The 23,699-nt window shown below is 43.8% G+C and overlaps 1 protein-coding gene across 3 annotated transcripts in view; it reads right to left on the bottom strand.

Moving 5' to 3' along the window:
- Positions 1-23,699, bottom strand: part of TENM1 (teneurin transmembrane protein 1) — a 795,992-nt gene that overhangs the window by 45,686 nt on the left and 726,607 nt on the right. For all 3 annotated transcript variants that reach the window (XM_006885054.1, XM_006885055.1, XM_006885056.1), the window contains 2 exons: positions 14,071-14,437; positions 11,318-11,828 (listed from right to left, as the gene is read on the bottom strand). In XM_006885054.1, the coding sequence (XP_006885116.1) occupies positions 11,318-11,828; positions 14,071-14,437 (878 nt within the window). The remainder of the gene's footprint in view (positions 1-11,317; positions 11,829-14,070; positions 14,438-23,699) is intronic.

Raw genomic sequence — 23,699 nt, 5'->3', positions numbered from 1 at the left:
CCTAATGGCTGGCAGGGAGCCCTGGTGGCCTAGTGGTAAGATGCTGTGCTGAAATGCCAAAGGCACGCTATCCAAACCTGCCAGCTGAGGATAGGCAATCTCCCTGGCGATTTACTGCTTCTGAATATCTGCCTGCTAGAGGTTCAGCTCAGGCCATTGTCTTTCCGATTACTAGCTATGCATCCAAGACCTGGGCAATGAATGGATAAGGATGCCAGAAAAAGAATTGACGCCTTTGAGCTGTGGTGTTGGAGAAGAGCACTGAACATCCCAAGAACAGCCAAGAGAACGAACGTGTCTTGGTGAGAGTGTAGCCCGAGTGCTCTTTGGAGGCAAGAATGATGTGGCTTTGCAACACATACTTTGGGCATGTTGCCAGGAGGTGCTATTACTTAGAGAAGGGCATGATGCTGGAAAGGGTGGAGGGTCGGTGAAGGAGAAGAAGACCCTCAACCAGGTGGATTGGCATGGTGACTGCTGCAATGGGCTCTTGTGTGTCAGGAAGGGTGAGGATGCTGCAGGATAGAACAGGGTTCAGATCTTTTGTTCACAGGGCCACTATGAGTCGTACTCGATGGCACCTCACAGCACCACCACCACAGAGTTCAGCTAGAGGTTGGTTCCGATCTGACGGCACATAACAACAACAGCAGGGGTTGGCAGTTCAACCTTACCTGGCAGCACCACGTAAGAAAGGCCTGAAAATCTACTTTTGCAACGATTACAGCCAAGAAAACTCTCGGAAGCAATTCGACTCTGTGACATACAGAGTCGCAGCGTGTCATAATTGGCTCAACGGCAATGGGTTGCATTGGGTTTCTTGGGGCTAAAACCCCTCTTTTTAGTTTCACACGGATGAATAGGAGATGCTTGGGGTGGGGGGAAGCAAGAACATCCCAGCTACTCTTGCAGCTTCAGTGGGGAGACAACTTGCTGTGCGAGTTGCTAGACCCCTCCTGATCACAGCTGTGGCAGGGTCATTACAATTAGGAGCCCGGCGGCCCCTGAGGCCAGAGCGCCTGCCTCCTTCTGTCAGTATTCCTGCCTGGACAATAACCGCCCTATTAGCCATTTCTCTGTGGTCAGCTTTCCCCTTGACATTCAGGACACTTATGGGCAGTCAAGCGTCAAGTTCTAATACTTGGGGTGTGCAATTTTGATCCTGGCCCAAATCAAACGAAATTATGAAAATCAATGGACTATTTAAACAACATCACATCACATCACACGACACAATCAAAGCCCACACAGGATGCCTGCATGAGATGTGTTTTAAAAGCCCCTTCAGAGCTTCCACTTTTCAGGGTCATCTGTGCCATTTCTCCTCTCAGTTGCTGCAGATAATCGAAAGGTGAACGGTTTGCTGCTTCTACACAGCAGTCCTCCATCCTCCCAAATTCTGTTTGCTTCTCTTTCTCCCCTCTTCCCTCTCAACTCAGAACTGAATTTCTAATTCCATGTCAGCAAATTATTTATTTGTCCCATTTGGTCACACGATGGGGCTGGCGGCTCACTCGTGCACGTTTTAGAGAAATATGCTGGTTCTTTTCAGGAGGCCCTATATTAACAACAACAGCTGTCTGCTGTTGAGCCAGTACTGACTCAAAGCTGACCCTTCAATGGGTTTTCAGAAGCTGAGAATCACACTGGAGAACATTACCCCCCTTTCTCCTGTGGAGCAGCTGATGGATTTGAACTGTGCATACTTTGGACATGTGGCAAGGAGGGCTCAGTCCTTGGAGAGGGACATCATGCTTGGGATGGTAGAGGGACAGTGCAGGAGAGGAAGACCCTCGATGAGACGGATTGACTCAGTGACTGTGGTAATGGTGTAGGCGTGTCAGAAACAATGAGGTTGGCTCAGGATGGAGCAGGGCTCAGAGCTGTTGTACAATAGGATCACTATGAGTCCCAAGAGACTCAATGGCATGTAACAACAACAACTACTGCCACCTTTGGTTAGTGGTGGCCACTGAGCTCTGGTGGCCTACTGGATAAGGCACTATGCTGACAACCCAAAGGTACGTGGTTCCAATCCACCAGCTGCTCTGTGGGAGAAAAATGGGCAATTGTCTCCTGTGCAATTAACTGCCTCTGAAAACTGACCGGAGGGTCAGCTATGGCTCCATTCTGATTCAACAAAACATAACAACAACATATTATTATTGGCAAGGACCCCCTGTGGCATAGTGGTAAAGTGATTGGCAGTTTAAGCACAACATCTGCTCTGTGCAAGAGAGATGAAGCATCAGTCTGCTTCCATAAGCACTGGAAACTCTGTGGTGCGGTTCTTCATTCTGCAGGGTCACTATGATAAGACAAAATAGACTCAATGGCAGGGGGTTTTATTTGGGTTGGTATTAGTACCATGACTCCACGAATCCATATTTCCGTTGACCTTGACACTGCTTTGGCCATGACCAGAAATGCAGCCCCAATTCTGTCTGTGCTTCCCCTTTCAGAAGGAGAGTTCAGAATTGGGCAAAAACATTGGAAGATAAATGCCAAACAAACCAGCTTCTGTTCAGAGAAGAGAAGGCGGTTGGAAGATTTCGTTTCATTATGATAATTTGCTGGGAGACTGCTCAATCTATATGGACAGGCAAAGGGGCAAAGGGTAGTGTTTAGTTTGGGGATGCTGTCCACCTCAAAATGGATTGCTTCTGGAGGAAGAGGAACTTTCTTCTTTCAAGAGACACTGTCTGGCTGAGAGGCTTTCCTCATGGCAAGCATTGAAGAAGGTGGGAGTAGAAACAGATGGAGCTTCCTTATTTCCCCGCTACTGAAGGGGAAGTCTTCTGGCTTTCCAGACTGGGAATATTGGCTATGTTATTCTTTTTATTGGAATCCCAAACTTTCCCTCTGTTTCTGGAAGGTTGGATGGTAGCAGACAGCACTGTAACAGAAGCTCAAACACCTGACTCGAGACCCAGCCAACTGGTTAGGTGAAAGGGCTCTACTATAGGCCTCAGTTTCTTTATTTGTAAAATGAGCTTAAAAGTGTCTTTGCGTGGCTTTGCAAGCACCAGAGACATTTGAGCAGCATGATCCACCCCAATGGGTGTGTGTCACTGTAGCATGCCAGGCATGGGGAAGCCTTTCCCAATGCTCTCGCTGCTCCCAGAAAGAGTTGCTTGCTCCCTTTGCTTACCAGCCCCACAGCACTTTGTTTATACCTCTATGATGACATTCAACAGAGTATTGTAATTGATCTGTTTACACGTCTGTCCCACCCCTTAGACTGTGAGCTCCTTGAGGGCAAGAGCTGTGCATTACCTTTGTATCCTCAGTGCCTGGCACATTGTAGGCACATAATAAATGTTTGTTGAGTGAAAGAAAAAAAAAAGTGTCTTTGTGGTCATGAGATTCCATGGGCTACTCCCATGTGGATGCCATGTTTTCCATCTCTTAATTGTTTATCCAATAGCCCAACTCATTGCCATTGAGTCATAACAGACTCACAGCTGACCCTCCATTTGGTTTCTGAGGCTGCAAAATGCACAAAAGGAGACTGGCCATCTTATGCCCATAGAGTGCTGATGGATTTGAGCTGCCAGGGAGGAGTATAACAGTGCAACTCCCAAAGGACTACGCCACCAGGGCTCGCTGCTTATCCAACAGCAACGCTAACTGATCTGTTTTTGAGTCACTGCCGACCAAGACTTCGGAAGGGGTCTCCTCTCACTGACTGACAGTCTTCCTTTCCACACAGTGCCTGCATCAATGGGTTGCCAGCGAAAACCACGCACACAAACGGATTTGACAACATAATTCTCTTCTATTTTATAACATCATTTCCCCCTCTCTGTATTGGATCATTTTCATCAGCATGCACACACAACCTTATTTTGCTCATCTTTAAAAAAAAAAAGAAAACCTCAAAAACCCTTCTGTGTACTGAATTCCTCCTCCAGCTCCAATTTCTCTGCTCCTCTTTGGAGCCAAGCTCCTCAAACCAGTTTGTCTTTGTTTTTTCTAAAATATATTGGATTATTTACAAAGTTCGCATACATTGTTTTTCACACTGGATCTTTCCCATTTCCTTTACCCATCATTCCCTCCACCCATCAAATTGTGTGACCCTATGATTAACATTCCCCCCTCTAACCTCACCCCTCTGTTCCCCCTCTTCCCCCACCTTGGATTCTCATACTTGTTCTACAATAATGGTCTTCTACAATATTTGTCCTTATGGGACTGAGTTAGTTCACTCAGCATAATACTCTCGAGTCCCTCCCAAGTTAGGTAGTGATTTACAAAACCATTTCTCCTATGTGCTGCATAGTATTCTGTCATTTGAATGTACTATAATTTCTCAATCCATTTGATTGTGGTTGGACTTTTTGGGCTGTTTCCATGTTCTTGCAGTGGTGAATAATGCTAATATGAATGAATATTGGTGTACAAGTGTCCATGTGGGTCTCAGTTCTCACTCTCTTAGGGTATATTCCAGGCAGTGGAATAGCTGGTTCATATGGAATTTCTATGTTTAGCTTTTTGAGGAAGCACCAAACTGCCTTCCAGAACTATTTGATAATAAATTGCTTTCCTTGATCAGCCCAGCACAAAATAATGACTCAGTAAATGGTGGTTAAAAAAATTTGACTAATGCTGCTATGAACTTTGGTGTACAAATCTCTAAGTCTCAGCTCTATTTTCCTCAGGGTATATAGTCCAAGCAGTGGAATAGCTGGGTCATGTTGAATTTCTATGCTCAGCTTTCTGTAGAAACACCAAACTGCCTTCCAGAGTGGTTGTACCATTTTACAATCTCACTAACAATGTTTTGAGAATTCCTATCTTGTCACATCCTCTCCAACACCAAACCAGTTCTTGATTTACTATCTCCAGCATCTCTTCTCCTAATAACTCTTCTTTTTAAACTGAAAACCAAAACCAAAGCAAACAAAACCCAGACTTACTCTTATCTAGCCAGTCCTGACTCAGAGTGAACCTCCATTGGGCTTTCAAAACTACCCATCCTTATGGAGCAAGGCTTCCGTGGAAAAGCTGATGGACTTGAATGGCCAACCTTTTGGTTAGCACGCTGATGTGTCCTGTACTACTCCACCAGAGCTCATTTAAAAAATGTTATTGCGATATCATTTACATATCATTCAACCTACTCTTTTAAGTGGCTTTTAGGATCTTCTCAACATTGTCTCACAACCATTACCACTATCTAATTCTAGAACATTTGCCTCCAAAGGAAACTCTATATTCATTAAACAGTCATGTTTCATTCCTCTTTCCCTTTCCCTCCCTCGAAAACCTTAGTCTGCTGTTAAGGATTTTGTTACTCTGGACTATTCATACAAGTGGAATCATATGGGTGTGCATATTTATTGTGGCTTTGTTCACAATAGCAAAGAACTGGAAACAACCTATGTGCCCATCAACAAATGAATGGATAGAGAAGCTGTGGTATAGTCACACAATGGAATACTATGAAGCAATGAAAAACAAGGAACTCATGAAATATTCAAAGTGGGTGACCCTGAAGGACATTATGCTGAGTGAAGTATCTCAGTCACAAAGGGACAAATACTGCATAGTACCACTGTTGTAGAATGGGAATGGCATCAGGGTTGGGGTTAGACTGAGAAAAATTGGATAAATTATGTATACTGCATTGAAACAGATGAGGGAGAGAACTGTTTAAAAGCAATATATGATTGGGTATTATGGTCATGACAAGAGTCCAGAAAGAAGTCTGCATAGTGGGGTGGACTTGGGGTGGGGGTGGGGTTGATTGTCTAACAATGAAAGAATTTTTCTTCTACTTTTCAAAGAGAAGAGCGAACTGGTGGGGAGGGGTGGGCAAGGAGAAAAATGCAACCACGAATGAACAGAAATCCAAATTCTCTGTAAACGTTCAGTAGAATGAATAAGAAATAAACAAGTGGAATCATATAATACTTGACTTTTCAGGTCTTACTTATTTCACTTAATATCATGTGTCAAGTTTCATTCACGTGGTACCAGGTATTAGTACTTCATTCTTTTTTATAGTTGAACAATATTCCAGTGCATGGATACGCCAATTTTTTTTTAAAATCCACTCATCCACTAATTTCTGGTACCTTAGAAGTAAGAAGTTGTGCTGCCAACCCAAAGGCATGTGTTATAAATCCACCAGCTATTGCACAGGAGAAGGATGGGCAACCTCCTCCCATGCAATATACAGCCTCTGAAAGCCCACTGGAGGGTCAGCTGTGAGTCAGTGCTGACTAGATAGTGCACAGCAGCAACAACATCCTTTTGAATAGTTTGTACCTGTTAGCTATTATGAATAATGATGCTATGCACATTCATGTATCTCTCTTACACCTGCTCTACTCAAGTGATGGTCCCTCAAAATGGGAAGTACCTGCTGTTCTTAGACTAACATTGTTCTCTTCAGTGCTAAATTGAGGCTCAAGCCTCATCTTACTTGACTGTCTGGGAATTTTTTGGGCACAAATTCCTCCTGGAATTACCTGTTTTTCTTGGCTTCCAGGCCATTATATTCTCTCATTTTTTTCCCCCTCCAACTTAACTGGCTTTTCTTTTTCAGCCTCTCTCCCCTGCCCCATTTATTTTCATGTCATCAATTTTAAAGACGAGTGTCTATCAGGCTCAGTCCTCAAATCTCTTTTCTTCCTTGTCTATGCTCACTTCTGGGCAGAGCTCATACTGTCTCCTGGCTTTACACACAATCTAAACAAAGACTCTTGCTGTTAAATGCCATCGAGTTGAGTTTGACTCATAGCGATCAGTGGCTCTGACTCTTGCCACCCTTGCGCTATCCTGCCCTCTCATCATCATCTCTGTTCTACTGGAGCCCATTGTGACAATCACTGTGTTACTACGTTCCATGGAGAGTCCTCCCCTGCATGCTGTCCTCTTCCAAGGAGTGGTCCCTCCTGACAACTAGCCCGAAGTAGGTGAGACCAAGTGTCACCATCCTTGCCTCTAAAGAGCACCAGTGATTTCATTTCCTTCAAGATAGATTTATATGGATTGGGGTTTTTTTTTTTTTTTGGTTCGGTTTTGGTGTTGTTTTTTTTTTCAGTCCATGGGATATTCAGTACTCTTCTCCAACACCACAACTCAAAAGCATTGATTCTTCAGTCTTCCTTATTGGCTAGCTCTCAGATGCATAGGAAACAACTAAAGATACTAGTGGGAGTTCTGGTGGCCTAGTGGCAAGAAGCTGCACTGCAATCCCAAAAGCATGTGGTTTGAGGCCACCAACTGCTCCATGGAAGGAGGATTGGCAGTCTCCTCTCAGGCAATTAGCTATCTCTGAAAACCTGCTATGGGTTGGTTTACACTTGATGGTGCACAACAACAACAACAGTGCTGGCATCAGGCAAACCCTGTTCTTTAAACTGACATTTTTTTTTGCTAAAGACTTTGGAGAGGTCTTTGACAGCAGATTTTCCCAATGCAACATGTCTTTTGCTTTTTAACTGCTACCTCCATGGGGGTTAATTCACAAATGTTGTTGTTGTTAGGTGCTGTTGAGTTGAGCAAGACTCATAGTGGCCCTGTGAACAAAAGATCTGAACCGTGCTCTGTCCTGCACCATCCTCACACTTCCTGACACACAAGAGCCCATTGCAGCAGTCACCATGCCAATCCACTTGGTTGAGGGTCTTCCTCTCCTTCACCGACTCTCCACCCTTTCCCAACATCACGTCCTTCTCCAAGGAAAAGCACCTCCTAGCAACATGTCCAAAGCAAGTGATGCAAAGCCTCATTATTCTTGCCTCCAAAAAGTACCTTGGCTGCACCCTTTCTAAGACATATCTGTTGGTTCTCTTGGCTGTCCATGGAATGTTCAGTTCTCTTCACCAACACCACAGCTCAAAGGCATCAGTTATTCTTCTGTAATCCTTATTCATTGTCCATCTTTCAGATGCATAGCAAGTGATCAGAAAGGCCATGACCTGAATCAGACGCACCTTCATCCTCAAACTGACATTATTACTCCTCAATAATTTGGAGAGGTCTCTAACTGCAGACTACCCCAGTGCAGTGTGTCTACTTACTTCCTGACTGCTGGTACCAAGGGTATTAATTGTGGATCCAAGCAAGATGAAGCTGTTGATCTCCTCTCCATCCGTCATGACACTGCCTATTGGTAAGAATTCTTAGCTAGTGGTAAGAATCTTTATTTGTTGGGAATTTGGGGAGCCACAAACAGTAGTGGCTCCCCAAATTCCTCTCTCCAGCCTCTCAATCCTAGGCTGATGTATTTAATTGTCTACCTGGTAGTTTCACTTAGCTGTCTGATGAAATGGTTCCTGTCCAAAAACCAGACTCCTTGTCTCTCACCCACAACCCTCTCCTATGATGTTCCTCTTGCATGGTCTTCCCTATCACAGTCAGTTGGAACTTGTCATGTATGTACTCAGGCCAACAACTCTGCAATTATCTCCAGCCTCTAATTCTCCCACACCTCACAACCAATCTACCAATAAGTCTTGGTAGTGCTGCGGTTACAATGCATTCAGAATTTGATCACTTCTTACCACCTTCCTCCCTGGTTCAAGGTTTTTGCCTGGATTATTGCAACAGCAGCCACTTCCCTGCCCCCAGCCCCCCACCTCCCGTCTCTACTCTCGATTTCAATTTCCCTGTTTCCACTAGAAGTTTGTTTTCAATACAACAGCTAGCAATATTCCTTAAAAATACAAGTCAGATCATGTCACTCTTTCACTCAAAGCTCTCCCGCGGCGTCACCGCTCGCTCAAAGTAGAAGTCAGTCTGCATAGTGGCCTGCAAGATCCTACATGAAGTAGCCCTTGCCATTTTATTAATTTCACCTCCCCACTGCCAACAGGACACTTTTGTTCTCTCCACTCTAGTCACAATGCTGCCTGACTATTTCTGGAACATGCTGGGCTTTCCCCTCCACACACAAGGCCTTTGTACTTGCTATTTCTTCCACTTGGAATATTCTCCCCAATAACTACATGTTCATTCACTCACTTCCTACAGGTCTTTGTGACCTTCTCAATGTTGCCTCCTTCCTGGGCCATTCAACCTGAAAGAGCAACTCCTTCTGCTCACTCTTCTTGGTCCTCCATCCTGTGTTTTCTTCCTTCTCCCCCCACTGATCTCATCACCACTTGCAATTTTATGCATTTTCTTTGTCTGCCTCTAGAAGAATGTAAGCTCCATAAAGGTAGAGATTTTTGTATGCTTTGTTCACGACTTATTCCAGTACCTCGAGCAGTATCTGGCACATAGCAGGTGCTCAGTTAATATTTGGTGAATACTTGAACTGGCTATTTTGAAACCTAGTTAATCCTTCAGTTATTCCTAGTTGATTAATTACATTCAACCCTTAGCTTTCAAAAGAATTAGCTGTTTGCTTAATTTCAGCTACAGTGTGCTCTGGAGTTACTTTTTTTCTGTGTTGTTTTTTTTTTTAAACATTAGCATTCAAAACTTTACCTTTCTGCAGGCCTGTTGTTGTCGTCGTCATTGTTATGTACTGTCAAGTTGGAACTGATCCATAACTGATCATCCGGCAGGTTTTCAGAGCCAGTTGACTGCACAGGAGACTGCCCATCTTTCTCCCATGGAGCAGCTAAAGGATTTGAACCACGTGGCTTCAGGTTGGTGACACAGCTCCTTACCACTAGGCCAACGGGTTTCGGAGTCAGTCTGTTTGGGTTTGAGCTCTTTGTCTTCCTAGTTGCCTGAATGTGCACAAGTTACCCCTTCTATGCCCATGTTTCTTTATCTATAAAATGGGCATGCTAGGAGTATGCACCTAGGAGTTCCTTTTGGGGAACAGTCACACACCTGACTACCAGAAAAAGTTGGTGGTATGAACCCACCAAAGAGGTGCCTCAGAAGAAAAGCCTGGTGATCTGCTTCAGAAATTTTGAAACCTTGACAACTCTATGGAGCACAGATATACTCTGACACATATAAGGTCACAAGAAGTCAGAAGTGACAACACTTAACAATAACAGCACAACCTAGCCCAAGTGGTTGCTATGGGGATAAAAGAAAATGATGGCAATAAATTAGCTCAATTCATGGCACATAGTATATCTTCAGTGAACAGTAGCTTTTTAAGTTCTTATTAAGATGTGAGAGAAATTTTTCAGAAAATAGAGGAAGACTTGCAACAGAAACAACTGAATACCTTTTCCTATGTGAGACTAAAATAGCTGTCTGGGCTCTTTTGTATAAATGGCATTTCTTTGGGAAATGAGCCAAACTTTGACAGCCAATTGTTTTGTCCCTTATCCTCAGGAGGCTTGCAGGGGACTGGATGCATTCTCATCATGTTCCTACATTCTCACAGAGGAGTCATGCCTGGAATCCCTCTCACTTAACATCTCCACTTCCCACATTCCTCGACTTTGAAGACATTCTGGAAGGATTTTGGATTTGCTAAATTGGCTAAAAATTCAGTCATTCCCTTTGTATGTGGGTGGGTGGTGATGGTGGGGGTGGTGTGTGGGGTTGGGGTGGAAATGCTTCCCAAACGCTGGCAGCAAACTCGTTTTCTAAACAAGTTGACTTGAAAACAAAGTTGTCCATGCTCTGTTTTCATTCATGATACCTTTTAGCAGTTTGCTGCTGGGCACATCTTGTATAGCTTCTCCTGGGGTTAATTTTCAGTTTAATAAAGGGACCAGAGATCCAGTCTCTAAATGCCCTTATGTGCCAGATTCTTTGACATGTGCAAGGAAATCCAGGTAGACCATATCTGTGCCACTGGTCCCACATTTCACAGAAGCTACCAATGGAGTCGGGCCTCATTTATTCAAGCCTTTGCCCCACATCAGCTTACACTTGCTTTCCGGGTCCCGTTTATATATTCTAACTTCTCTCCTACCTTCCACAGCAGTTTTTGCTGAGATGGGCTGGACTGGGCTGGCACACATTCATTTATTCATTCATTAGACACCACGGGACTCAATAAATACTTGTTAAAAACCACACTGCTTCTCTGCTGCTACAACTATTCTCCAGCTTTATTATTAAAATAAAAATTTACCTAGTCTTCTAGGCTACACTGTAAATTTCTCAAGTACATTGCATTCTACCTCATGCCTTTCTCCTGCAGTGCTAGCTTCACTTGATGCTTCACTCAGTCTATGTGATTATTATTATGCTCTGCAGAAATGGGTGCAAGCCCTAGGCACTGGGTAAAAATGTCTCCTTGACTTTTCCATGCTTTTATTGCGGTTGTTAGGAAGAAATAGCATGCACAACACCCAGCGATTTACAAAGCCATTTTTCCCATGTAATGCAATTGCAACCAAAAACCTAATAAAGCTTATGTTGAAAATCAGAAACTTACTCGTAAACAGTGGTCCATCCATTTTCATTACTTTTAGTAGCCAGAAGCCCAGTGCTTCCTGGGTAGGTCATTAAGGCTAGATTGTAGCCTTGGGCTGATACTCTTTTCAGGACCCCATTGCTGCTTATGGTCAGCCAGTACACCTGCCCGCCAGGCACCACAAGCCAGAGGGGCATCCCACCTGCGTCACGGCGAATGTGGACTGAGTTGCCATTGCTGCTGGTAATGGCGCCCAGGTCACCTTCAGCATTATAGGTGAAGTTATACACATAGTCCCTCGTTATCAGGTTCAGGGTGTGCAGGTGGGTTCCATTGACAGTAAACTGGTAGAGTTCCTGGTCAGCAGGTGAGGCAATCTCGTACAAGTTCATGTCATTTAAGCGGGCTTGGTTCCTACTGATGGTCCGAATCCGGACATTCCCAAGGTCTGCCACATAGAGGGTACCATCAGGTGACACTGCTAAGGAGGAGGGGGCCTTCATCTTCGCATCTTTGGCATAGCCGCCATCCCCTGTGGGAGAAAGAGCCACACTTGAATAGCTGGCATAACCAAGCACTTATCTGCAAATACTATATACATAAAAGATAGTGCACTGAGCATCAGTTTTAAAGGGAATACTCAGTAAACCAACATTCTCCACATGCCTCCCTCTGACAAATTTGAAACCCATTATTCAAAAGATTATAATTCTTGAGTCAGTATGACTGAAGATGATCAGTAGAATGCAATTATATCAGTTACACCGATTTTGTGAAATCCTCAATCCCACTATTCAGATTGTATTGTATCGCAAAAATACAGGAATAGCAAATAGTGACAGCTATGCAAAATTTGGCTAAAATCTATGAGATAGATAACTGTGATTGGTTGGTTAGAAAATCTGCCTCAGGACTTTCCAGTCCTGCTGTGCACCAAGATCCTTTTTTTGTTTGGTTTTGTTTGTTTGTTTGTTTTCTGTTTCCCAGTGCCACACTACCAGTGTACACTAAATCTGTAAATGCAGCAATGACTCAGAACATCAAATTTGATAACTGTAATCAACAGCCAATGTTCCTTGCAAGAAAGAAAGAAATTAACAAAATATAAAACTAATTGTCCAGGAAAACCTTGAAAGTATTGATCAAAAAGTCTTATTGAATAACTTGCATACTCTCATCTCCTTTGGACCAAGGAAAGACAAAGGCTAAGAGGACCATTTGGGGCCTGACAGGGCTGCATGGAGCAGGAAGGAAGCTCTACATCCCATCCACAAATTCATCTGTTGATATTTAGAGGACTGCTTGCTATGTGGAATACCCATTCCATGTTCTTGGGGGAGAGCTCTTTTTTCCTATTCAATGAGAAGTAAAGGTTTTCAGGAAAGCTTTGGAACTTTTATTAGCCAATCTAAGTGGAACAACTATATCTCTGCAATCTTCCATGGTGAGAATTTAATTTTGTCCATCTATGCCCAAACTATACTCCCAGATTAAGACAGGTTTGGAAGCAGGAGTGGCATCCACTTCCTAAACAACATGCCTCTGGAAATTCTATGAACTTAGAGAAATAGTGATAGTTAGAGAACAAGGTCAAGATCTTTTGTTCATAGGGTAATGATCAATTGGACATCAATCAACAACAACAACATACCCAAAAAAGGCGCTCTGGTGGCTTAGCAATAAGGAACTGCATTCCAATGCAAAGGTACCTGTTCAAATCCACCAGCTGCTCTGTGAGAGAAATATGGGCAGTCTCCTCTCGTGTGATTTACTGCCTCTAAAAATCTGCTGGAGGGTCAGCTATGGGTTATTTCCCATTCATTGGCACAGAACAAGAATAACAGCATCTCCTAACAAAGCAATCTGTTCCTAGTCCCTCTGAGTCTCTGTTTCCTGGAAATCACTTAGAGGATCTAGATTTCTCCCCCTTTAATGAAATAAGTAAATGTGGGCTTTCCTCCCATTTCCCTTCATCAAAACCAAAAACAATATAATAATTTTACATTTGTTGTGTATGACTCCCAACATTTTAGAGTATGGGAATATTACTTTTCTGGTTTAGTGATACTTCTATGTGAGAAATGGAGTAAGTAGGCTTGAAGAGGGTTTTCTTTTTCTTTTTTTTTTTAATTATATTGGTTTGCTCACAAAGTTCATATACATTGTGTTTACTATTATCCTTCATTCCCATTGTGTTTCATACAATCATTCCCATTCACTTTGTTTTAGAAAGTTGATCATCATAGAGAGAGAGAACGGTTTAAAAGGGATCTATGATTAGGAGTCCAGAACGAAGGCTACATAGTGGAGTGGACTTGGGGGGGAGGGATTGTATGTCAATGAAAGACTTTTTCATTTACTTTTCAAAGAGAAGAACAAACTGGAGGGGAAGGGTAGGCAGGGGGAAAGTGCAACAGTGAATGTATGGAAGTAATAAAAAAAAAGAAAGAAAGAAAAAGAAATTGAGCGTCATTGAACTACACCCACCATTACCCTGTCTTTCTATATCCCTGCTGGATCTTTCCCATTTTCTTTTAAATTCACTCTTAACTAAAAAACAAACAAACAAACAAACAAACATTTGCTCAGGTGATGCAGTGAAGCACATGCAGCACTGAGAGCCGATACTAGACTATCTGACTTTTGGACCATTGCTTTCTTTAGTAGCTCCTGCCAATGTTCACAAGTAACACTTTTCCTTTTGCCTTTTCTGATGTACGGCTTTCTTCTGAAAACAGGAAGAGGGAGCTGGAGAATTGTTAAAAAGGTCATACCTGAAAAACAGTCACAGTTGGGATCAATTTTGCAGTCACAGTCAGTGGGGGCCCCAGCAATGATGGAGATCTCCCCATTGGTGGTGACTTGCTGGATGCGGTTTACTTTCCTCTCATCTGTTTCTGCTATGAAGAGTAGCCCGCTGTGGGAGATGCTGATAGCCCTTGCTGACTCCAGAGTGGAGTGAATTGCCACCTTGCTGACCAAGAAGTGATCGATGCCTGGCACCTGGCAGTGAATGGGGCGTCCTGCAATGATACGCACGCGCCTGCTCTCGGAAATTTGCAGCACAATATTGTTATCCAAGACATACAATGAATTGTCCATGGGATTGACTGCAAGGTCTGTTGGCCACTCTAATCGCACCTGCAAAAAAACAAAAAAACCAAAAACAACAAAAACCAAAACAGAACACACACCATTAGCATGTAAACATCTTTCCTGGGACCACATTTTGCCCGGGAAGAAGAACTGGCTTATTGGTTTCACCCCTCTGTGTCTGTGTCTCTCTTTCTCTCTCTAATTTCAAGAGTTGGTGTAGCCTAGCAAAAAAGAGGGATCGTTAGAGCATCTATTGTCATTGCCAATATCATGTACTACCATTTCAACAATTTCAGAAAGTTCCTCTAGAGCGGTAGTTTTCAGAGAGTAATCTCAGGAGCAGCCACAGCAGCAGAGCTTGGGTACTTGAGTGAAATGTATATTCCCAGGTCCACCTCAAACTGGTTTATGTCATGAGAAACTCTGGGCGTGGGGACCAATCATCCATTTTTTAACAGCTTCCCATTAGATTCTGAGGCTGCAGTTTGAGGACTACTCGTGTAGTGCTTCTAGGTTCTCGATGATATATGCAAATTAATCTCTCTCACTGTCCTGTGGATGCACACTCAAGCTTAATGCCATCCAGTCAGTTCCATCTCAGCTGCTCCCCTTTGGGTCTCTCATAAGTCACAACAGGAGCAGACTGCCCATGGAATGACAAGGTCATAAACAACACCTGAGTGCTGGAGAAACCCAAGTCTAGTCTACCAGCAACCTTTGAGACAGAGCCTACCATTCGCCTAGACCTAGCATCCGTCTTGTAGAATTCCTAGTTGGTTCAGTTCATCAGCTGTTGGTTTGCAGTCCTGGTTCATAATACACTGCTCAGTTAACTTTGGTTGATTCCCTATTTGCTCAGTAAAGACACACACTGATTGCTTCCTTCATTTAATGTTTGTTTACTGAGCATCTTTTCTGGGGTTGAGGACTTCAAAAGATGTCAGAGACAGAGTCTTTGCCCTAAGATGACTTAGTTGTTGTATACTGTCAAGTTGGAACTGACCCATAGCTGACCCTCCAGTGGGTTTTCGGTGGCAGTCAATAGCACAGGAAGAGATTGCTCATATTTCTCTTGAGTGACTTATGCTGTAGGAGAACTCTTGGAAGAGTGGTCATACCATTGCTCTCTCTGTGCTATGAGGAGGGAGCACTGACAGAGAAGGTGGCATCTAAACAAGGTCTACAGTGATCACAGGAGGGGAAATGAGAGAAGGGTAAAGTTGAGGGTAGTCCAGATAAAGGGAACAGCACAGGTAAAGACCCAGAGGTTAGAGGAATCATGGCCCGTGCCGGCTGCGTGATGTGAAGCAGGAGGTAGACAGTGACCAGGTGCCCAACTTTATTCTGATGCATATGAGACACCAATGAAGGACTTCAAGTCAATTTGAATTCTAGAGGAATCCAAACTGGCAGCTTCCAAGAATGTAGTGGTGGAATATGAGCTATAGGAGGCAGACAGGAAGCTAGGAGATGCCTGCAGTGGTTCAGGTGAGTAATGATGGTGGCCTGAACGGGGATGGCAAAAAACAGGTGGGTGTGAGACATGTTAAAGAGTTAGAAGCAAACGGACTGGGCTGTGGGGTAGGGTGTGAGTAAGTACGTGTCTGAGGTACTCTGCACAAAGCGCTGTGCTAAGTACTGGGGACACACAGGTCAACCAAACATGGCTCGCACTCTAGTTCCTCAATGGACGGAAGAGTTGGTAGACAGGTGTCTACCTTGACACCTTCTTGAGAGCTCTCAAACCAAACATCTTAACATCTTGTTGAGAGCTCGCTACTACCGGATGCTTCTCAGAGAACTGTGCTCCAACCCACTCTTCATTTGTTCTGTACTTTATTCCTCTTTCCCTCAGGCGAGACAAAAGCAGAGAAATCTGTTCCATTCCTGCCCTATACAGTAACAGTAAGAGTTACTTTATCTTTGTGCTTTGATGGAAAACTCAAGGAAGGCTTTGATTTCCCCTACAGGGTCTGGAAGTGTGAAAACAAGAGATGCGCAGCCATTACGTTCTGAGGCCCACTGTTTCCCTGACTGGAAGAGGCCTTTGTAGCCTTCGGTAATGAAGTGAAGATAGAAGCCAGGCTGAGCCAAGGCCCTCCTTCCAGTTCTGTCTCTGAAGGGAGGCAAATTTGACCTCCTTTCCTGCACTACTCAGGCTCTTTGTCCTCATCTCTTAGTGTCTCATCAGAGCCCCAGCAACCTCATACTGTGTGCCCTCTGCCTCCACACAGGCTGGCCTTCCCTGGTCACTACCATCTGCCTTTGGGCAGCAAGGAATTCAAGTGCTAATGGGGTATAAAGCCAAGCTTGTATTCTGCATGTTTCGTAGAGCCTCTCAGACTGAGGCCATTGGATAAGCATTAAATCCCAGCCGTAACAGCTCCTGGAGCAGTTTGTAGTGATGTGTCCTCAGCACGTCTGTCCGGGGCCTTTGTGTGTCAGTGCCCCACTACCCAGAGCGAGAGCGGGAGTGCTTGCTGCTGTGGAGGGCGCCGCCCCCGCCACCTCGCTACACACTGTCATGTTTGTAGAGAAGCTGTCTGTGTGCACTGGTCCTATGCAATGTGGTCCCCCAGGAAATAAACTCGGGCTGGCTGAGGAAGAGGAAATGAATTCATTTCAGTTACAACACTCCTGTTTTGATCAAGTCTGAAGGCAGTGACCCAGAAAGAAAGAAAGGGAGGAGGAAAAGTCTTGGCAGAAATGACATTCTAATTATCCCCACTATGAGAGCTGGGGCCAGGGCAGAGGCTGGGGCGGCACACACCTGGCAGGAGTCACATAGGAAGAGCATGTTTTGGATTCTGTTCTCGGCCTCCTAAGGCTGCTTGAGAGAGAAAGGCTTGGGCATTGGAAGATAAGCTGTTAAATTCTTCGACTCACGCAACCTGATGTAAGCCAATGCTATCGGTGTCATGTTTATTAGGTTTATATTGCCTCAAAAACATACCGGCTATTGTGTCTCTTTGTTCTGGTTGGGTTCCCCCCCCCACTCCAACAAATAAGTCACCCTCTGGCAGTTTCTTGTGACTAAAGTGGCCTTTGTGCTGCTGGGACACTTTCTATACCAACGACACAGAGTCCCTTTAGTTCCCATTTGGTTTGTCTGGGCAACTTGTCTCTGAAAACTGTGCAGATGAAAGAATTGGTGGCCACTTAGTAGTCCAGGGTCTAACTTTCCAGAAGCTGGATCTCTACATTTCCCTTGGTTGTCAAGTTCCTTTGATGCCCTTCTCATGTGAAAAACTCCCACTTCTAGGTAATTTTCCCAAGGAGCTGGTACTTTACACCCACACAATAGAAACACCACATTTACTAACAAAGCGTCTCCATAACACGTAAGCTAGCACATGGAATGGAACCTTGGAGCTGATTTTAACAGTCAGAATTAGCATTTATTAGATGCAGAGAGACTCTGAAATGATATGCTATTAAGGTGGGGCTAGCGTTAAACCCCTAGGGCTGGTAGACCTCTGTCCAAGTGGCTTCTGGGAAAATAAACACATCCTTTTTGGGGGGAGGGATGGGAATAGAACAAGATGAGGGAGCAGCAGTAAAGCTCTGAGAACTCTGCCTAGGGAGCCAGTCTTCAGGGAAAATGTTTGGCCTAATTTGCGGTGGTTGCCCCACCTTGTAAAAATACATTAGTTTATTTGAAATGTCAAAATGTATTTAAACGGAACTCGCATTAAAGGTCACTGGTGTAGCCAGCAGCTGGTGGGATGTACCCGTGCCCCAACCTTTTCCCTTGAGAAAGAACCCAGAGCAGAAAGGCGCTTTGGGTTTGGATGTCAACTCTTGACAGCACTATGTCTTCCTCTGCTAATTGAAAATTTGCCTTGAAGGGGGTTGACTCGCAGGTCTCTTGTGGTTGGTTAAAAACTCTAGCTAATTTGTATCTGAGCAGCAGAATGTATAACAGTGACGTCCAAATACATTAAACTCTGATTGCATTAAACTAGAGAATTCCTTAATTGTAAGTCTAGCCTGCACAAAAGACACAAACCGTAATTTATATACTTGGGCTTCCTCTACCAGTTTAAGTCCATCCTTTACTAGTTGTGTGAACTCGGGCAAATTTGACACCTGGTGGGAGTTATTAAGGGGCCCTGGTGGCGCAGCACTTAAGCACTCAGCTGCTAACTGAATGGCTATAAAACTGTCATTAACAGCACTTACTTTTCCTTAGGTAAGCTCTACCAGGGACCTCTGGTGGCTTAGTGGTAAAGAGTTGCGCTGTCAACTCAAAGGCACTTGGTTTGAATTGCCCATCTTTCCTCACAGAGCAGCTGGTGGCTTTGAACTGTGTGCCTCTGGGCTGGCAGCACAACTCCTTACCGCTAAACCACCAGAGCTTCCTTCTGGGGCTAGCACTAGCATGGATTAAACGAGATAGTGCTGTAAAGTGCTGAGGCCATCACGTAGCACAGTGTCAGGGATTTGCTTATGCTCACTCATTGCTATGGAGTAAGAACAGAGGGTGTAAACTGCTCATATTTCTTTGATGGAGTAGCAGGTGAATCTGGGCCACCGGAGAGGCACTAACTTTGCTTTAGCAGTGCGACTTTCTCCAGACTATGCCACCAGAGCGCTCTGTAGTGATGAGTAACAGCTGCAACAATGACAATCCCAAATCCATTACTAGCTGGTCAAGTCCAACCTCCCTTGAGACTGCCTCATCTGCCTACCACGGAAAAGCTGGTAGGTTCAATTGTTTTCCTTTCAGTTAGCAGCCTAACCTTTAACCTACTCTGTCACAAGAGGTTCTTATTGGTTGTTGTTGTTGGTATGTGCCATCGAGTTGCCTGTGACTCATAGCAACCCTATGCACAATAGCTCTGAATCTGACCTTATCCTGAGCCAATCTCCCCATCTCTGATACACCTACCCTCATTACCCCAGTCACTGAGTCAATCCATCTCTTCCAGGGTCTTCCTCTCCTTTGCGGTCCCTCCACCCTTCCAAGCATGATGTCGCTAAGGACTGGTCCCTCCTGGCAATATGCCCAAAATATGTCAGAAGGAGCTTCAGAATCCTTGCCTCCAAGGAGCAGCCTGGTTTCACCCTCTCCAGGATGAACCTGTTTGTTCTCCTAGCAGTCCATGGTATATTCAACCCTCTTCTCTAACACCACAGCTCAAAGGCATCAATTTTCTTTCTAGCATCCCTAGTCAGTGTCCAGCTTTCTGATGCATAGCAAGTAACTGCAAAGACCATGGCCTGGATCAGGTGTATCTTAGTCTTCAGACTGACATCATTGTTCTTCAGTACTCTGGAGGGGTCTCTGATGGTAGACTTTCCCAATGCAATTAGTCTTTTGATTTCCTGGTTGTTGGCACCAAAAGTGCTGATTGTGGAGCCAAGCAAGCTGAAACTGTTAACAATCTCAATCTCTTCACTGTCTTTCATGAGTGCTATTAAGATTGATGATGGTTTCATAATCACAGAACTTTAGGTCTAGACGGACCCTAGTCATCATTCAATGTAGTTCCTTTTCTTCTGTGTTTCCCAGTTGTCTATATAGCACTTGTGCTGCCAATCCAAGAGCCCAAGGTTTGAATCCGCCAGACGCTCCGTAGGAGACAGATGAACAATCTCCTCTGGTGCAATTTACAGCCTGAGAAATCAGTCGGAGAATCACTTCTGAGTCAGTTCTGACTCAATGGCAATGAGTTGCTGTTATTTGTTCATCTATTACTTAAATTCTTATTGATTTAGTATTTTTCTTGAAATTGACATCAAGGGAGAAACACAGGCCATCTCCTCCTGTGTGATTTACAGCCTCTGGCCTGGAAGGTCAGCTATGAATAGGTTAAGACTCTACAGCAATGACTTTAAATTGACCTGTTTTTTAAATGTAAATAGGTGCTGCCCTTTCTTTTGAACTAGTCTTAATCAATAACACCTTTAAAAAGAATAGGCTTACTCATTTGGGCCATTAATGGAAGTAACAACTGTTGATTGAGTACTTCCTGCATGTGAGCCACTTTAAATGGATTATTATCTGACATCCTTAGAGCAATCACTTGAAAAAGAAACTACTAAATATTCCCATTTTCAGAGATGTGTTCTGAACCCTTATACTATCTGACTCTTCATTCAGAGGAATTGACACGTTTACTCATTTTCTCGTCACCAAGTCTGGTCTCCCCTTGTCCTTTCTCAATTGACTTAAAGATTGTTCCTTGGCTGAAAAGGTCAAAGGTTATAAAGAATCCAGATATTTCTTTTTCTTTTTGTCACCTGTTATATTTCGGGGTGGTGTGAACTTTTAGCAAGCTTGGATGCTATCCAACAGGTTGGCGGTTCGAGTCCACCCAGAGGTGCCACCTTCGGAAGACAGGCCTGTCAACGCTAATTTGGAAAAACTCAGCCATTGAATACACACCTCCTGGAACACAGTTCTGACCCACACAGATTTACCATGAATAGAGTCAGGGGCCGATGGTGATGGGAGATGGTAGTCAACATGTACCAGGTACTCTTATACAGGTAAATAAAACAGATCCTTGCCTTTAATGACTTCATCGTTAAGTGGGGAAGGGAGCAGAAAGGAACCACTTAAATATGTGTGCACAAGTACAGCTAGCTTTACGCCTAGAGTAACATGGGGATGTCGAGCTGGAGTCAGGGGCAAGAGCCTTAGAAGATAAATGCCAAGCTAATCTTGAAGGATAAAGCAAAGGTATCCAGGTGAAGCAAGATGGGAAAAGAGCTACTGCCCTGGAAAAAGAACAAACAGAAGTACAGAAGCACGAAACCATCTGGGAGTGGGGAAGCTAACAACAGTCTGCTATTGCTAGAGCATAAAGTAGGTCAGATAGTGGTGCTAGATAAAGTTTTAAAGGTTTATCAGGGATTAGAGTGGTGCTTTGCAACCTCGGCACTATTGACATTTTGGGCTGGGTGATAGATAGTATGTTGTCAGGCGTTGTCTTGTGTACTGATGCTCAGCCGCATCTCTGGCTTCTATTCACTAGGTGCCAAAGGCAACAGCTCTTCAAGTTGTGATGAAACAACATTAGAAATGTCTCTAACAACTGACAAATGTCTTCTGTGGTTAGGTGTCATTGAGTCATTGCTGATTCCTAATGACATTATGTGATGGAGAAGAAAACTGCTTATAGAGGCTTTTCTGGGCTGTGGTTGGAATTGTTACGGGAGTAGATGGCCAGCTCTTTCTCCTGCTGGGTGGCTTGAGCCACCACCCTTTCGGTTAGAAGGTGAGTGTCTAACCTTTGCACCACTGATACGTCTTCCAATGTCTCTGAGAAGTAAACCTGTCCTTTGTTGAGAATCCCTGGACTAAGCAATGGAGGACTGTGGAGAACTTCATCATCAAACTAGTTTTTTTTAAAAAAAGGTTGCTCAAGAAGTAATTTGGGGACAGACTGGAGGGTGACTAGAGGCAGAATAACCAATTAAGAGGCTAGTCATTCACCAGTACATCTATACATTCGTACAGCCATCTGACAGGTATCTATCTGAGTGCTGGTCCAAACTTATTCCATCTTCTTGGTGCACACAGGCTGGGACACTGATACTCATTCTTTTTTTTTCCTTTTTCTTTTCTACTTATTCTTTTTTGACTTACCAAGTTACTTGAGAATCAGTGTGAGGATGGAGCAGGATAGGACAGTGTTCAGATCTATTGTTCATAGGGTCCCTGAGAGTCATAGTTGATGTGATTGGCACCTAACAACACAACACAACACAACACAACACAACCTTGCACCCTAGAAAAAGGCATATATGCAATGGAACGAAATGGTTAAGAAGAGCTCACACTCTGGATTTAAAACTGTTGAGGTTAAAAATACTGGCTGTGTCATTTACTTACTCACACACTCATTGCTGTGCAGTTAGAACTGACTCATAGCTGAACATCCAGTGAGGTTTGGGAAGCTGTAAATCACATAAGAGGAGATGCCGGGAGATTTGAACTGTCAGAGAGGTATCATTTTGGGGTTAGTAGTGCAATTCTCTATGGACTATGCCACCAGGGTACATGTTATTGACTAGCTTTGTGATTTGGGGAGCAGTTAACTTCTCTGAGTTTTCTTATCTAGAAACTGGATATAATAATAATTAGCTCGTGAAAAATTTATTATAAGAATTACATGGAAAAAAATCTCTGTAGAACATTTAGCACAATGCCTCATACATGGAAAGCATGCTGCATGTGCTTGCTAATTTTATTACGCAACATGCCCATCTTGGCTCTGGTCCTCGGCCAATTTCTTTAGTTATTTCACGAACTCTCGAGTTCAATCATCTAATCATACTCTTTCAAGCTTTCATCTGCTTTTACTTCATCAGCCATCACCTCCTTGCTGATTTATTCCATTCCCTGAAAAGTCTTCTAAGCTATGTGTCCTCCAAGAAATATTTGGCTTATGTTGGGCTATGTTATCTCGCATACATTTGACAGCCAATTCCATGGCTAATATTTTAGCTTATTACTTGGATTCCCCACTGTTATTCGCAACAGTACTCTTGGTATGATTCCAAGTGTGGAACATGCTGCTTTAATTAATTTCTACCAGTGAATGCCTACTTATCCATTATACTATGCTATGCCCTAGAGATTCAGCATTAGTTATGGTAGACAAGATTCTTGACTTCATGGAGTTTACAGTCTTTTGCTGATGACCTCATTTTCTTTCTTTTTATGTGGATGTGCTTTGTTGTGTAGCTGACCCTCCAGCGGGTTTTCAGAGGCAGTTAATCGCACAGCAGGAGATTGCCCGCCCTTCTCCCACTCTATGTAGGTAGAAAGATGGTATATACAGATACAAAGATGTATGTATGATCTATGTAGCATAGTTAAGTAAAAACTATTTGCATTCCATTGCATTCCCTTTAAGAAATTAACTTTCATGGAACAGCCTCAAAAACATATCATGACTGTCACTCTATATTATTGTTGCCACCAGGTACTAATTGCATCTTTTCTAAGAGTTCAAGTGCTCTGAGGAGACCAGATGCTTCCCCAAAGACCCTGTCTCCCCAATTCTAACGTGACACTTTTAATCTCCCTCCTTCCGCACATTTAGAACCTATGGGGTTTTTTTTTTAAATCACTGTTTGACTTTGATCTCTGAGGCGTCTTCAGTAGGAATTTCCAGGAAGGGTATGATTATCTCTTCTGTAGTGTGCCCGCCCTGGGGAAGAGACAGTGACGCGACTGAGTGCTCTCTGCCAGGTGTTCTGCCAGCTCCATGTTAGATTTCCCCATGCTTCTAAAAGCTGACAACTCCAGATTGTTAGCATCACTTTTTGTCAGTTTTCAAATGGCCTTCTC

This window comes from Elephantulus edwardii, unplaced genomic scaffold, assembly GCF_000299155.1.
Source record: "Elephantulus edwardii isolate Elephantulus edwardi_28Jun2011 unplaced genomic scaffold, EleEdw1.0 scaffold00040, whole genome shotgun sequence".
Taxonomy (NCBI): domain Eukaryota; kingdom Metazoa; phylum Chordata; class Mammalia; order Macroscelidea; family Macroscelididae; genus Elephantulus; species Elephantulus edwardii.
The sequence above is the reverse complement of the archived record's forward strand: the minus strand, read 5'-3'. Positions and strand labels throughout refer to the sequence as shown.